The following is a 13646-nucleotide window of genomic DNA, read 5'->3' on the forward strand; positions in this document are numbered from 1 at the left end:
AACCGTGCGCACCAACCCCCCATAATCCTAGCAGTTGATCTTCATCTCTCACCACACTCAAGAATCGGTTTGGCTCACTTCGGCAGACATTGCAACCGGATCCTCTCATCCAATTTTTTTTTTCTTCTCATCTTCTCCATATCTTCATCGTCCGCTCGACTCAAGGGTTTCGAATTTCAAACTGTTTCTCCACTGCAATTTCATTCGGTTTTTGAACAAAACTTGGTAATTTCTTCTTCTATTATGGCTTTTCTTTTTCCTTTATGGTTATTCTTCTTTCTTTTCTCTGTTCTGCTAGTTCTTACTCGTGCGGGTCTCCTTCCATTTTCGGTTTCTGCCATGTTTTGATCACACGCACACACACTCTACTTTACTTGATGTTATGCACACACACACTGCTTGGCTTGCTGAGCCGCACATCAGAAGTGTAGTCTTGCTCTTCTCCCACCATTCATTTCCAGTCTCACTTTTATTTTTTTTCGTTGCTTAATTTTCGCACACATCCCCGTTCCATCTGAATTCATAGTGTTCATGCTTGGAACACTAAATCATGTTCGGAGTACTCAAATTTTTTCCCTTTGTGCAGAAGCATTTTTCTTTCACTAGGAAGTGCTATGAATTTTTCTGAGCGTAGACTGCAGCGGATTGTTTTGGTTCAGGGTGGATTTGAAGCTTTCGTGACTTGGTTAGGTAATCTCACTCGAAGCTTGTGGTGGTGTTTGGATTTTGTGATTGGGTTGTGAATTGTAAAAGTGTTACTGATTTGATTATGGCGTGGATAAGATTTTGCATTCCTGCAGTTACTTTTGGCAAATTGTTACAATTATATATTTATTTTTTGTGTGGGTGTTTCATATGTTGGATTGTGGTGAGGTGATGAAATTATTGAAGTTGAGGAGTATGATTTTTGGATGGATTTGTGAGACTGTTTTGGACTATTAATTAAGACTATTTGGTGTAAATTTATGGGTATTTTGAGCTAGTTGTATTGAACTTTTATGCAAGTCTTAAATTGTTGAATGAATTAATTATTGATGCGGACACTGAAGTTGTTTTATTGGAAGGTTGGAAATGAAGTTTGACTTGGGTTATGTTTTCAATTATTGAAGTTGCGGTTGTTGGTTTTGGAAATAATTATGATTGGTTTGGTGTTATAGAAGGTGGCTGTTTTGGGTTTTAAATGCGAATGGGTGAAGAGAGTTGTTCAGGTTTAATTATTAGGATAGTTATTGAGTTGTGAAGGGACTGTTTTGATTTATTACTCAATAAATAGCAGTCTACTAGATTGATTATTAAATGTTGGATATATGTTCTTTTTGTTTAGGTGGTGTTACTATTAGAGTTCCGGCTCAAGGTGTTGATAATAGGAAGAAGTCAGGTAAGCGGGGTTCATATACTAGTTTTGCATAAAACAAATAAAATGAGGTTGACTTTGAGAATAAATATGTTTATTTTTTTTTGAAAAGAGATGATCTAAAAACAACCTCAGATGTTTATTCTGCATATGCATAAATTCTACATAAGAGAAAGTATTTTTTTGTCATGACTGGTGTAGACATGAGCTAGTTTTGTGTACTTTATTTCTGAACTATGTAAAAGAGCGAATAAGGAATTCTAAAAGTTTTGTTATGAACAAATGAGAATATTTTGTTTATGTTTATCTCGAACATGCGAAATGATCTGAAGCTTTTAAGTGTTTTGTTTTGATGTGATGTGTCATCTGAAAACCTTGGCATGAAGTTCTGATTTTGTATATGATTGTAATCGGATTTTCGATGAAATCCGTTGTGTTTCTGTTAAGGCCCAGCCACGGGTATAATGGTGATTTATAACCCTACCACGGGGGTGAAACATGGAAAATGACCCAGCCACGGGTATAATGGTAGTTTATAACCCTACCACAGGGGTTAAACATGGTATTGTCCCGATGTGATATTAAACGATGATAAGATTATAATGTTTCAGTTTAGAAATGCCAACGGATTCTCTTTTTGGATTAAGTATATTTTTCTGAAAATCTCGCTCTAATGTTTTTGTACAAGTTTGGTTTCTGCATTCTGAAAGTAAATATTTTGTTCAGCTTATCAGATGTTATAAATGCTCATGTTTACATGCTAGTATATGCTCTCTGCTTGCTGAGTTGTTGATAACTCACCCTGTTAATCTTCATAATATTTCAGATGATATCGATAGCTCAGCTGAGGATCAGTATTAGAGTCTATGGAGAAGATTAGCATTGATTTGTTGTGGGTATCTCATGATATTAGTGTTGGTGTTGGAGGTTAATTATCTTTCTCAAGTTTGCTTCAATGGATTTAGACAGTTTATGGAGACTATGTTAATGTTTTATTATTTCTAGTTGTTATTTGAGACATGAAGAAGAGTTGATTTTATTTGGGTTGTTGGATTGAATATTGGATAAATGAGTTTATTTGATTTATTTAATTGAAGTATTTACGTTCGATTTGAGATTTGGAAAATGGATATATTCTTAAATTTGGAAGTACTCTAGCCTTGTTAGAGCTGATTATCAGGTTTTATGAGTCAACTCTCCGGACCCTTGGGGTCGGGGCGTTACAACTATCAAGAGATGTTTGACAGAAAATGCAAAACTTAATTTGCCTAAAAAATCAATGGCATATCTCTAACAAGTTACACAATACAATTATACAAGCAATCTCATAAACAAATATGTGCATTAGGGATTCAGACTTATTGAAATCTGAAATCACCATGACAGAGTCACAGAAGTCAACAAGATTAATAAAAACATAATCAGATAGATGTGCATCAGGGATTCAGCTAAGTTACCAAATGCAGACTATGCAGTTACCACAGAACAGATCCAAAACAGCCACCCAGCAATAGGCATGACTCATATCAGCCAGACAACAAACTGTTAGGTAGACAAGTTGATAACTTCAATAGGCATAAACTAATACAACAGGTAGTTACCAGCCATTCAGCCACAAGCCCACAAGAACAATCGAATCTGCCAACCAGCATGCAACAATATGCAATACTCAATAGGCATACACTAATACCACAGGCAGTTACCAAATAAGTTTATCAAAGAAGTTACAAGTTCAGTAACAAGTTCACAACAAGGAAACAACAAGTTACCAAAATTCAGCAAAATCAGCCAAACAACCAAGATAGACAACTGCAGTTACCAAAAAAAGTTCACAACAAGTTACCACAGTCCAACAAAAACAGCCAGAAAAAATCAGCAGAGAACTAACCAAAACAAGTTCACAAATCACAACAAGTTACCAAAGTTCAACAAAATCAGCCAGACAATTGTAGACTGCACTAACAAAAATTAATCAAAATCATAATGATAGGAAAATACCAAACTTATACAAAATCTGAGTTCACCATGACAGAAGTCAGCAAGTTCCCAAATTTTAAGAAAATCAACATGACAACCTGCACACACTGATATAATAAAAAATATTAATATCATTTTTATTCCCTTGCATCATTACTCAAGTACTTTTAACTTGAAAATATTATCAATCTATGTTTGCAATGCAAAATTTAATTTGACATTTAAAGAAATTTAGGAAATCTGGATGGTGAGGAGTTAGAACTTAGAAATTACCTGAACTATTATAACTCATATCATCCCAAACAAAATCAGATAGAACAAAACTGTCCAAATATCAGATAGCAAATCATATAGATTAAACAATACAGACCAGATGAAACTAGAAAGCTGCCCAAATGTTCCATAGATTAAACATGATAAAAAAATAGAATCTGAGTCTGTTTGGGCCTATGGCTATGGCAAGAGAATCTGAGTTTCTGATGGAACATTCTTCTATTGACAAGAAAAAAATAGGCATTAGTATTTTTGTAAATAAATTAATAATAGTAAGAATAAAATAGTAAAAAAGCAACAGACAGTTAAAATAAATAGATTACACTTACAGAATTTGTTGATGATCTTTTAAGCCCATATAATGCTCTAACCCAATCAGACCCACATAACAACATCTGGACAGTTTCAGTTGGCAATGAAGCTCGATAAGGATCAATGACTCTGCCTCCTGCGTTGAATGTTGATTCTGAGCTAACTGTGGTAATTGGTGTAGCCAATATATCTCGGACCAATTTGGACAAAGTTCGAAACTTAAGATTATTTGTTTTCCACCATTCCAAGGCATTGAAACTTGCATCTAAACCCTTTTCACAGATATATATACTCTCCTCTAAATAATTGTCCAGTTTTGATTTACTAGGCTGCACGGTATCAACACTTCTAACAAAAGATTTAAATAATGACTGGCCACTCTGCATGTTTCTCCCAACACTTGAGGAACAACTGGATACGTTTATTCGAGCATTTTCCTGCTCTCTTTGTACCTCAAGAGTTGAATTGTATTCATGAACATACTCATCATATAACTCATGCAACACTTGAGAGACGTAATCAATATTCTTAGAAGCGTCTGAGTCTTGATAAATTAAAAGAAAACAGAATTGGATCAAGACCATTTTGAATCTAGGGTCTAACACCGCAGCGATTGCCATCAATAGATTACACTCCCCCCAATATTTGTCAAACTTAGCAGTCATTTTCTTTACCATTGATTTCATGTATTCATTCTCATCTCTACTCTTCTTACCTAAGATGTCTTTCATTCTCCATACTTCAGAAAGGAATAAGTTTGATGTTGGGTAATCACTTTCGGATACAATATTGGTTACTTCATTGAAAATAGCAAGTAGTTGACAAACATTTTCAACTTGCCCCCACTCTTCAACTGTTGGAACCCATTCAAAACTACTATCACTATCACTATATCTAGGAAAAACTTCTTTGAACTGAATTGCAGCATCCAACATTAAATATGTGCTGTTCCATCTTGTAGACACATCTAAAATCAATTTCTTTAAGGGCAATTGCAATTGTTTTGCAATTTCACTAAATTGTTTTAGCCTACTCTCGGATGCTACTAGATATTTTATATCATCTCTCACACAATCAACAATCTCCCTAATCTCTCCAAGTCCATACTGCACAAGTAAATTAGTTATATGCGCACAACAACATACATGAAACAATTTCCCTCTTACAGACAATGTTTTCTTCAATCTAAAATTATCTTTGAAGATCCTAATGGCAACATCATTAGAACTTGCATTGTTAACAGTAATTGAACTAATTTTATTCTCAATTCCCCAACCTTGGAAACACTTTTCTAAAGCATCAGCAATAAGAATGCCAGTATGTAGAGGTGGCACATTACAAAAGTTCAAAACACGCCTCTGAAAATGCCAATCAGTATCTATAAAATGATATGTCACTACCATATATGAAAGCATTTGACAAGAAGTCCACATGTCAGTTGTGATATGAACTTTGTTAACAGGTTTAAGCAAAGCCTTTAACTTTGTCTTTTCAGTCTCATAAGTTATCATGAATTCCTTCTTTGCAGCAGCCCGAGACATTTTTTCCCAATATGGAGTGTTTGCACTCATGAACTTATTAAATACCACATGCTCCATTAAAAAAAAAAATGGATACTCATGGTAAAGTATCATATGAGAGGCAAGCGCTCGGACCCTATTACGATCATAGGTAAAGTTTGAGACAGTGAATCTACCATCTTTCTCCTTAGACTCAACTGCTAAGACTTTCTGTTTTTTCTTAGACCCCATATATGGCAAACAAGTTAGCAAGTGCCTACGTAGTGTAGTCGTAGAACTTGATCGAGATGCTTTAAACAAAGATTTACACCACTTACATTGAGGTTGTTTAGTCCCATCTCGTTCAAGTTCGACAAAATCATTCCATACATTGGAAGTCCTCTTTCTCTTTTTTCTTTCATTGGCTACTGTTTGAACATCTGTTTGGCACTCAGTAGAGACAATACTAGGGGCATCAGTATTTGCAGTGTCTCCACCATCATCAGATACGGGCTCTACATGGCTAATCACAATAGAGTTTTCATTTTCATACTCCTCCACCAGATCAATCAAATTCACACGATCACCATTTGCTAGAGTCTAATATTTTTAAAACACAAAACCAGAAACATAAAATAAGCATACAAACATTGACCATACAAGTTATATTAATCAACTAAAATGAAAAAAACATTGTCTTGATGGCTTAAGGTGCCTCCAGAAGCAAGGACACTAAAATATGCTAAAGTCAAAAACATTTGACTCCAACAGTTTTGCCTTGGCAGCCTTGCCTTGATGGCTCAATGTGCCTCCAAAAGGCAAGGCTAATATAGGCTGATATAGCTGATATAATCAACCAAAACATGTTACAGTCAAACAATTTTGACTCGAACAGTTTCAATAGACTCTTGCCTTGGTGACTCGATGTGCCTCCAAAACAGATTGAAGAAAGCATATTTAAAGACTTGAACTAAGAACATAAACACAAAATAGATTGAAGAAAGATTAATCAACCAAGACATGTTGAAGATGGCATAATTAAATAGTTGAAGCAAGAACAATATATGATAATTTATAATCAACCAAAACAGGTTCAAGAAAGCATATTTAAAGACTTGAACTAAGAATATAAACACCAAACAGATTGAAGAAAGATTAATCAACCAAGACATGTTGAAAATGGCATAATTAAATAGTTGAAGCAAGAACAATATATGATAATTTATAATCAACCAAAACAGGTTTAAGAAAGCATATTTAAAGACTTGAACTAAGAACATAAACACAAAATAGATTGAAGAAAGATTAATCAACCAAGACATGTTGAAGATGGCATAATTAAATAGTTGAAGTAAGAACCATATATGATAATTTATAATCAATCAAAACAGGTTCGAGAAAGTATATTTAAAGACTTGAACTTAGAACATAAACACAAAACAGATTAGAAAGAAATACTTAAGAACATATGTTAAAGATTTAAAAAAAATGATCATTTATAATCAACCAACACATGTTAAAGATGGTGCTTAAGACATGATCATAATTTATAATCAATCAACCAACCATATTTACTATCAACCAGCACATCTTTCAATACTTAAGACAATAACCAAATATGAACAATAAAACATCATTAAATACTTCAAGCAAGAACATAAAGCAATAAGTAAGAACCAGATAGGGTCAGATTAATCAACCAAAACATTTAAAATAAAGCATATTTAAATACTGGGAGCAAGAACATACTCTAATCAACAATATACACAAATAACCTGAGACTACTTAGAGAAGCAAATGAAAAATTGAAACTCATAGTGGGCTGTAAACGTTGTTTCAAGCACAGATCTGTAGGCAAGCTCTTCAGAATGCTTTTTTTCCTCAGTTCTCATATATGAAATATAAAGTTTAAAACATATATTTGTAATTGCAAACAATAGCAAAACAGCCTAAAGCCCAAACAGGGCATATTTTGCCATTAGAAAATAAAATAAAAAAGATAAAGCATAAACTTATCAATCAAAGTGATGGACATTGAACAATGACAAAGCTACAAAAGCATGCATATACGACTGGGGATGTTACTGATGTATGGCAGAACAATGTCAAACCACTGACCACACAGCATGTTTGGCATACACTGTACTTAGATGATCAGATCTAGATCTACAAGACTACAATGTAACAACTAACAATACTACAATGTATAAAGAGTTAAGATAGAACTAGAATAAATCCTCGAAAATGCTCAGATAAAACTATAACTAGATAAGATCAATCAAATCTGCCAAGTTACCAAATCCCAGACAAATGCTTAGAAACAAGAAAAAAAACAAGGGTAATCGACTCATAAACGGACGAATCGGCGAACCAGAGAACCAGAGAACCACGAACCATAGAATCAGGGATTCATTTGGTTGGGAGTCATAAATGCATGCATTTAATGACCCATGTGTCGAGCACCAGCTGCGATCTCAGAGGCTGAGATTACAGCCACGGCTCCCCAAAAATACGGCCGCCGACTGCATCTACTAGGAAACCCATATCACAAGATTCACAACAGAAGCCCATCGGGTTCTTGAATCTTGATGGCTGCAAGCCTTCAAGAATCAAGAATCAAGAATCGGCTTCATTACATGGCAATCGCGAGGTAAGCAACGAAGCCGTCGAAACTGTAGAAGGCTAGAGTTTCATGCTCGCTTTGAGAGGATAAGTGAGGAAGTGTGAAACTGCTGAAGGAGAAATGAGAATTGAGATACAAGTGGCCAAGTGGGTGGGGCGGCTAGGGTTTTGCGATGAATCAACGACTCAGATTTGGATATAAAGATCCAAGGGCCTCAATAACTCCAAATGTCATACGGGTAGCCTCTCTAACATGTAACACTACAAACACATTACAATGTTATAAGTTATAACTGGCTATAAAATGTAAAACTATATTTTAAAATTTAATTTTTTTTAAATATTTTAATATTTAAGTTGTAACATATGTTATATACTATAAAATTATATATTAGTATATTATTATAAGTTAATATTTAAGTTATATACTAGATTTAAGTTAATATTTAAGTTATATTGAAGTTATAGTATAAAACAGTACAATGTTATAAGTTATAACTTATATCCTATAAAACTATATTTTAATATTTAAGTTGTAACACATGTTATATACTATTATAATATATAACTATACTAATAGTATAATAGTATAACTATAAGTATATAACATTGTCTAACTTTATATTTTATCAAACATTATAATTTATTACTCATGATATAATATTATAGTTCTATTATATACTAATACTATAATACTATTATACTAATATGATAAGGAGATGGTGTAATTTGTAATGTTAAAATGTTATATATTATGTAAGATTATACTACTAATAGATTAATAATACTATATAGTTATTAATACACCACTAATACTGATACACCACCATCTGTATATACTAATACTAATATGATATGTTAATATTATCCATCATCATACATAGTAACATATACTAATATCTTATACTAAGACACCACCATCTTTCTTTCATATTAATATTAGTATATTAGTATATCATATACCACCATACATTAGTAATAGTATATGAATGTATCATCTTTCTAACACCACCGGTCACCATCTTTCTAACACCAATAATATATTAACATACATATACTAAAATACTATTACTAATATCCATAGACAATATACCATATTTCTAACATACATTTACTAATATGAATATATATATATATATATATATATATAATATGGACCATATGGCGTAATTTGTAAATTTATAATGTTATATATTTATTGCATGTATTCATCATAACTTCTAGTTTTATAAGACTATAAGTTAATATTATAAATTTGTATATAGTATATGTAGTGGACTATAAGTCTATAGACTATAATAATAACACTAAGTCTATATACTTAATTATGAATATTATAAATTATATACATATCTAAATTTTGGTTATTATATATAATATATTGTATTATATATGTATAAATATATACAAGTCGAGCTCACGAGTCAAGCCGAGCTTCATACGAGTTTGTTCACGAACATTACTCAAGCCGATCGAGCTTTATACGAGTTTGTATCATTTAACAATCGAGCTTAATTCTATGTTTACGAACGGCCCATTTAATATTTGAGTTGAGTCGATTTCGAGTTTAGTAAAGTCGAATTTGAGCTGCCTATCGAGTAGCCTGTTCATTTTACAATCCTAGGCTAAATCTACACTTTTGCGAACGTACAAGATCTTTAGATGAAGTAAAAAAATAAAACGCCTTGAAAGATTTGAAGTTCTGATGTTCTTAATTGGTTTAGTACTTATGAACCACTACATATCCAGCAATCAAAATTGACAGACCAACAACTTCTTTACAATTTAATTAAAATAATATATTTTTTCCAATTTTAGTTTGACTTATTTTAATTTGATATTTTTATATATGTAAAAAAGATTTTTTTTACTAAGAATTGTAATTGGGTTATAAGCCTATCACTAATATTCAATATTTTTATTATATTTAAACCCATCAAATCAAAAGTAGAATTTAAAATAATATTATTTTATTATATAGTTGTAGAAGTTGTTATTTAACATTAACTTTATCATTTCTGCAGTGATTGCTCTAAATAGAATAATTAAAGTGAAAAGATCAAGGTGACAATCATATATTAATTGAGCGGATGAAAGAAGACAACTACATGGTTGATAAACACAGAGAAACAACAAGAGCATATGATTAAGTTGCAAGGTTCTTCATTTTTTTCATACTTCTCACTACATGCATATCCACTGTTGAAGAACAGATCTAGATCGTGAGTAGTACTAGGCTATGCAAATCCTCCATTTTCAGGAGGGGTAGGAGGCCGCGAAGGTCTTGGAATATATGGCATAAGAGGATCGGTCCCGTGTTCGATAGGTCCAGGTTTGAAGAAAGCCTTTGAACTTGGTACTGGATCAATGGGATGGTAATCATCCAGATTTACATCACGGCCTATTTGGCGGTGCTTCTTCTCAGAGCGCGAATTGTGGTCATTATCCTGCATTTTTTTGAAAAAGAACAGATCCCATAATTTCAGTGGAGAAAAAAAAGAGATCTGTGCCCGAAATAATGATTACGTCAAGAGGATTTCCGAGCCCAAGAGTTACACTGAATGAACCTTCAGCCTCCTACTCGCTGTGGTCATTGGCATAGCATCGCCGCCGGCAAGTTGGGCGAAGACCATTTCTGGAATAAAATCAAAATATATATATTGTCAGCATTTAAAGTGGTAAGATCAGGAGAAATGAGATCCAATTTTTTAACACAGATCATTATATAATATTACCTCCTGCTGTCCATTGAAAGGCCAGGCTAGTAGGTTATGATCCTGTTCAAAGTTCCAATTATAGCCAGTGATTAACGCGCGTTGATGTTTTATACATGCATGCATTATCATCAAACTAATTACATGTTGTTGGAAATCTGACAGAGATAATGGTAAAAAAAAAATACGTCTTTTTTTTTTAGCACTAACAAACATGCGAAATGAAACGGATGGAACAGATAATCATGATAGGCCATATATTGGAGCCGGCCGGTGCAAACAACTCTGTGGTTAACTGAACCCATCTTGTCGTCATTAATAATAGAAAGAGCGTTCCATCCGATTCATGCATGATTGATCTCCGGCTAATAATATGAATCATAAAAATCTTTGTCCAAGTTTAAATTATGAAAGACCAAATAGATTCTTCGTCATGCAGGAACACAGGACATGCAGCCATCGAAATGAACAACGAAAATACAATAGCATGCATTGCATTATATATAAAGTGGCCTGGGGACCAAATTAAACAAATAAACGAGAGACAAAAGCATCAATGAAATCATCATAAAATGACACTAAAATTTCAGCAACAAAGAGACAGAACAATGCAGAAAAACAGAAGTAACACAAAGGGAAAGTATGTACCGGGAAAAATAAAGGAACCAGTTCTTATACCACTCGAGAAGTTGAGAAACAAGAAATCTGTCCCCAGTACCAAGAACAAGACGCATAACCCAGAAACCTTCATAATGTTCTACTACTAAATGAGAATGAGCTCAGAAAAAGTGCTCCAACGGCCTAAGGACTACTAAAAATTCCCCCCTTTTTAAGCAACTTAGCCCACTCCGAAAAGTAGACTAGCATAACGGGCTTTCGTCACCTAAAGATTGAGAGAACTCCAAAGTCCACCAGAAAATCCATGGAGGAAAAGGACGAAAGAACCGCTTAAAGACACTGAAAATGTAGTAATATATACGTATGCGTGTTTTTAAATAGGAACAGCAGTAAGTGAGAAATAAATAAAGGAGACCATGTCAAAGGATTTCCTTTGTCTTTCATTGCCGTGAAGATGCACAGAGAGGAGTTATTGCCTTTGTTTAAAAGTTGCAGAAACAGTGGGGAATGCAGCGACTTTAATTGCGCGGAGTCGTCGTGGAATGAGTGCCGTTGGGCCCTTCTTTGAGGTTCTTCATTCTTGCTGACAGAAAAGCCCTCGCAGCTCTGATAAAACTACACCACTAGTACTTCAATATAAGTTATGTTTCTTGCCTCTTGTCGAGGGGGTGTAGCTCATATGGTAGAGCGCTCGCTTCGCATGCGAGAGGCACGGGGTTCGATTCCCCGCACCTCCATCCCACCTCCCCAAAATTTTGAACCTTTCATGCGGAGCAGCGCCACCGTAGAAAAGAAGAGAGCCATCGGAGTATGTTGAAAGTTGGCTGCATCAATGTTTTGATCTAGTAATGCTACATGTAGTCGTAGAGTGCGTACAGTCGCTTTAAAAAAAATAGAGTTCATTATTAAAAAATTATTTTTTTTTTATGAAAATCCAGTATTTATTCATTTTTTTTAAAGTGATTGCACGATGCTTTGAGCACTCATAACTGTAACTATCATTTCTCTTTATTTATACCATACAATAGTTTTCTATATCCAAATATACTATATTTCATCTCTAAATTTAAAAATATCCACTTAAATAAACAATAGTGAACAATGCAAAACTGACATGAACAGTATGAGAACAGTGAAAATTGACTGTGAATAGTGAGTAAACAGTGCACTTTTCTGCACTCTAATCAATAGTGGAATCCACACCTTTTTCAAATCTCAAAAATTAAAAATTATACCATCTTATCTCATTATCTAAACACATATTTTTTTTACAAACTATTTTATCTCATTTTAACTCAAAAATTTTACTACTATATAAAATATCTCATCTCATTCGAACTGCGTAACCAAACGATAGAAACAAACCCGCGTTTACGCTGTTGAGAATGGGTTACATGTCTGATTTTTGTGTTTGAATTTTATGAATTTGGTACCCAAAAATAAATATATATAAAAAAGTGTTAGAGTTAGTAGAAATCTCATAAATATAAATTCATAAATTAAAGTGAATTAATGTGATATATTAGATTTGAAGTATAATATCAAATCATATCAATTTATTGATTTATTTTTGTAAAAATTTTTATGATTAAAGCATCATTTGAAAATAAAAAGGCGAAGAAGGTTTGAGGGAGAAGCCAGATAACAAATTAAAATTAAAAATCTCCAAAATTTAAAATTTAAAACCCTTCAAGATTAAAATAAAACCTATAAAGATTTAAACAGAAAACAAGAAAATTATTAAAAAAAATTAAAAATATTATACAAAATACATTTAAAAAATAACATTTAAAAAATAACATTTAAAAAATAAAATAGAAAAAAAAAAAAAAAAAAAAAAAAAAAAAAAAAAAAAAAACGCCGTGCTACGCCCATTGAGGGACGAAATTGTAACTTTTTTGGGACAAAATATTTCGTCCCAAGAAACTTTTCTCTTGGAAGTGTGTATGCAGTGCTTATGTGGGAAAGATTCCTCCATTTTATTGGCTCGAACCAACGACGTTTTTTGTTGTGCCTCCGAATGCATGCATGGGTTGAAGGATTTCTTCCAGCTATGCCAAGCTGAGATGATTTTTACCGAAAGTTAATAAATATATATATATATATATATATAGTAACATGTTCAGAAAATCATTGATGAACATTTTTAGTCCTTGAAAGAGTAGAAAGGTTTTTACTACTTTTGTTGTACAGGACAAAGAAGGTGGACATACCGATATAGGTAAATAATTAAAATGACCTCTACATGTCAGAGCTATTTGTTGATTGAAATATTAT

At 33.1% G+C, this 13646-nt stretch overlaps 2 protein-coding genes and 1 non-coding gene across 3 annotated transcripts; 1 reads left to right on the forward strand and 2 right to left on the reverse strand.

The window, feature by feature from the left end:
* Positions 1 to 2630: 2630 nt before the first annotated feature.
* On the reverse strand, positions 2631 to 7812 carry LOC121265701 (zinc finger BED domain-containing protein RICESLEEPER 2-like). The gene is made up of 7 exons (XM_041169389.1): positions 7712 to 7812; positions 7609 to 7612; positions 6172 to 6258; positions 3934 to 6015; positions 3045 to 3163; positions 2834 to 2919; positions 2631 to 2722 (listed from the first exon to the last, which is right to left on the reverse strand). The coding sequence occupies exons 1-7, from the start codon at positions 7810 to 7812 to the stop codon at positions 2631 to 2633; spliced, it is 2571 nt and encodes an 856-aa protein (XP_041025323.1).
* A 2462-nt stretch (positions 7813 to 10274) lies between these two features.
* On the reverse strand, positions 10275 to 11682 carry LOC121265702. Its single transcript, XM_041169390.1, has 3 exons — positions 11400 to 11682; positions 10605 to 10672; positions 10275 to 10484 (listed from the first exon to the last, which is right to left on the reverse strand). Exons 1-3 carry the CDS (start codon positions 11500 to 11502, stop codon positions 10275 to 10277), a joined length of 381 nt encoding a protein of 126 aa, XP_041025324.1. The 5' UTR covers positions 11503 to 11682.
* Positions 11683 to 12033: 351 nt separating this feature from the next.
* On the forward strand, positions 12034 to 12106 carry TRNAA-CGC. The gene has a single exon. It is a non-coding gene; the product is annotated as a tRNA-Ala (tRNA).
* The last annotated feature ends 1540 nt before the right edge of the window (positions 12107 to 13646 follow it).

This window comes from Juglans microcarpa x Juglans regia, chromosome 5D (assembly GCF_004785595.1).
Source record: "Juglans microcarpa x Juglans regia isolate MS1-56 chromosome 5D, Jm3101_v1.0, whole genome shotgun sequence".
NCBI classification, from domain to species: domain Eukaryota; kingdom Viridiplantae; phylum Streptophyta; class Magnoliopsida; order Fagales; family Juglandaceae; genus Juglans; species Juglans microcarpa x Juglans regia.

Coding starts and splice junctions, on each gene's coding strand:
- LOC121265701 (XM_041169389.1), bottom strand. CDS start 7,812: ATGGTTCGTGGTTCTCTGGTTCTCTGGTTCGCCGATTCGTCCGTTTAT. Junction 6,016..6,171: donor CAAAACTGTTGGAGTCAAAT/GTTTTTGACTTT, acceptor TAAAAATATTAG/ACTCTAGCAAATGGTGATCG. Junction 2,920..3,044: donor TTATTTGGTAACTGCCTGTG/GTATTAGTGTAT, acceptor TGCCTATTGAAG/TTATCAACTTGTCTACCTAA.
- LOC121265702 (XM_041169390.1), bottom strand. CDS start 11,502: ATGAAGGTTTCTGGGTTATGCGTCTTGTTCTTGGTACTGGGGACAGAT. Junction 10,673..11,399: donor TGGTTCCTTTATTTTTCCCG/GTACATACTTTC, acceptor ATTTTATTCCAG/AAATGGTCTTCGCCCAACTT. Junction 10,485..10,604: donor CAGCGAGTAGGAGGCTGAAG/GTTCATTCAGTG, acceptor AAAAAAATGCAG/GATAATGACCACAATTCGCG.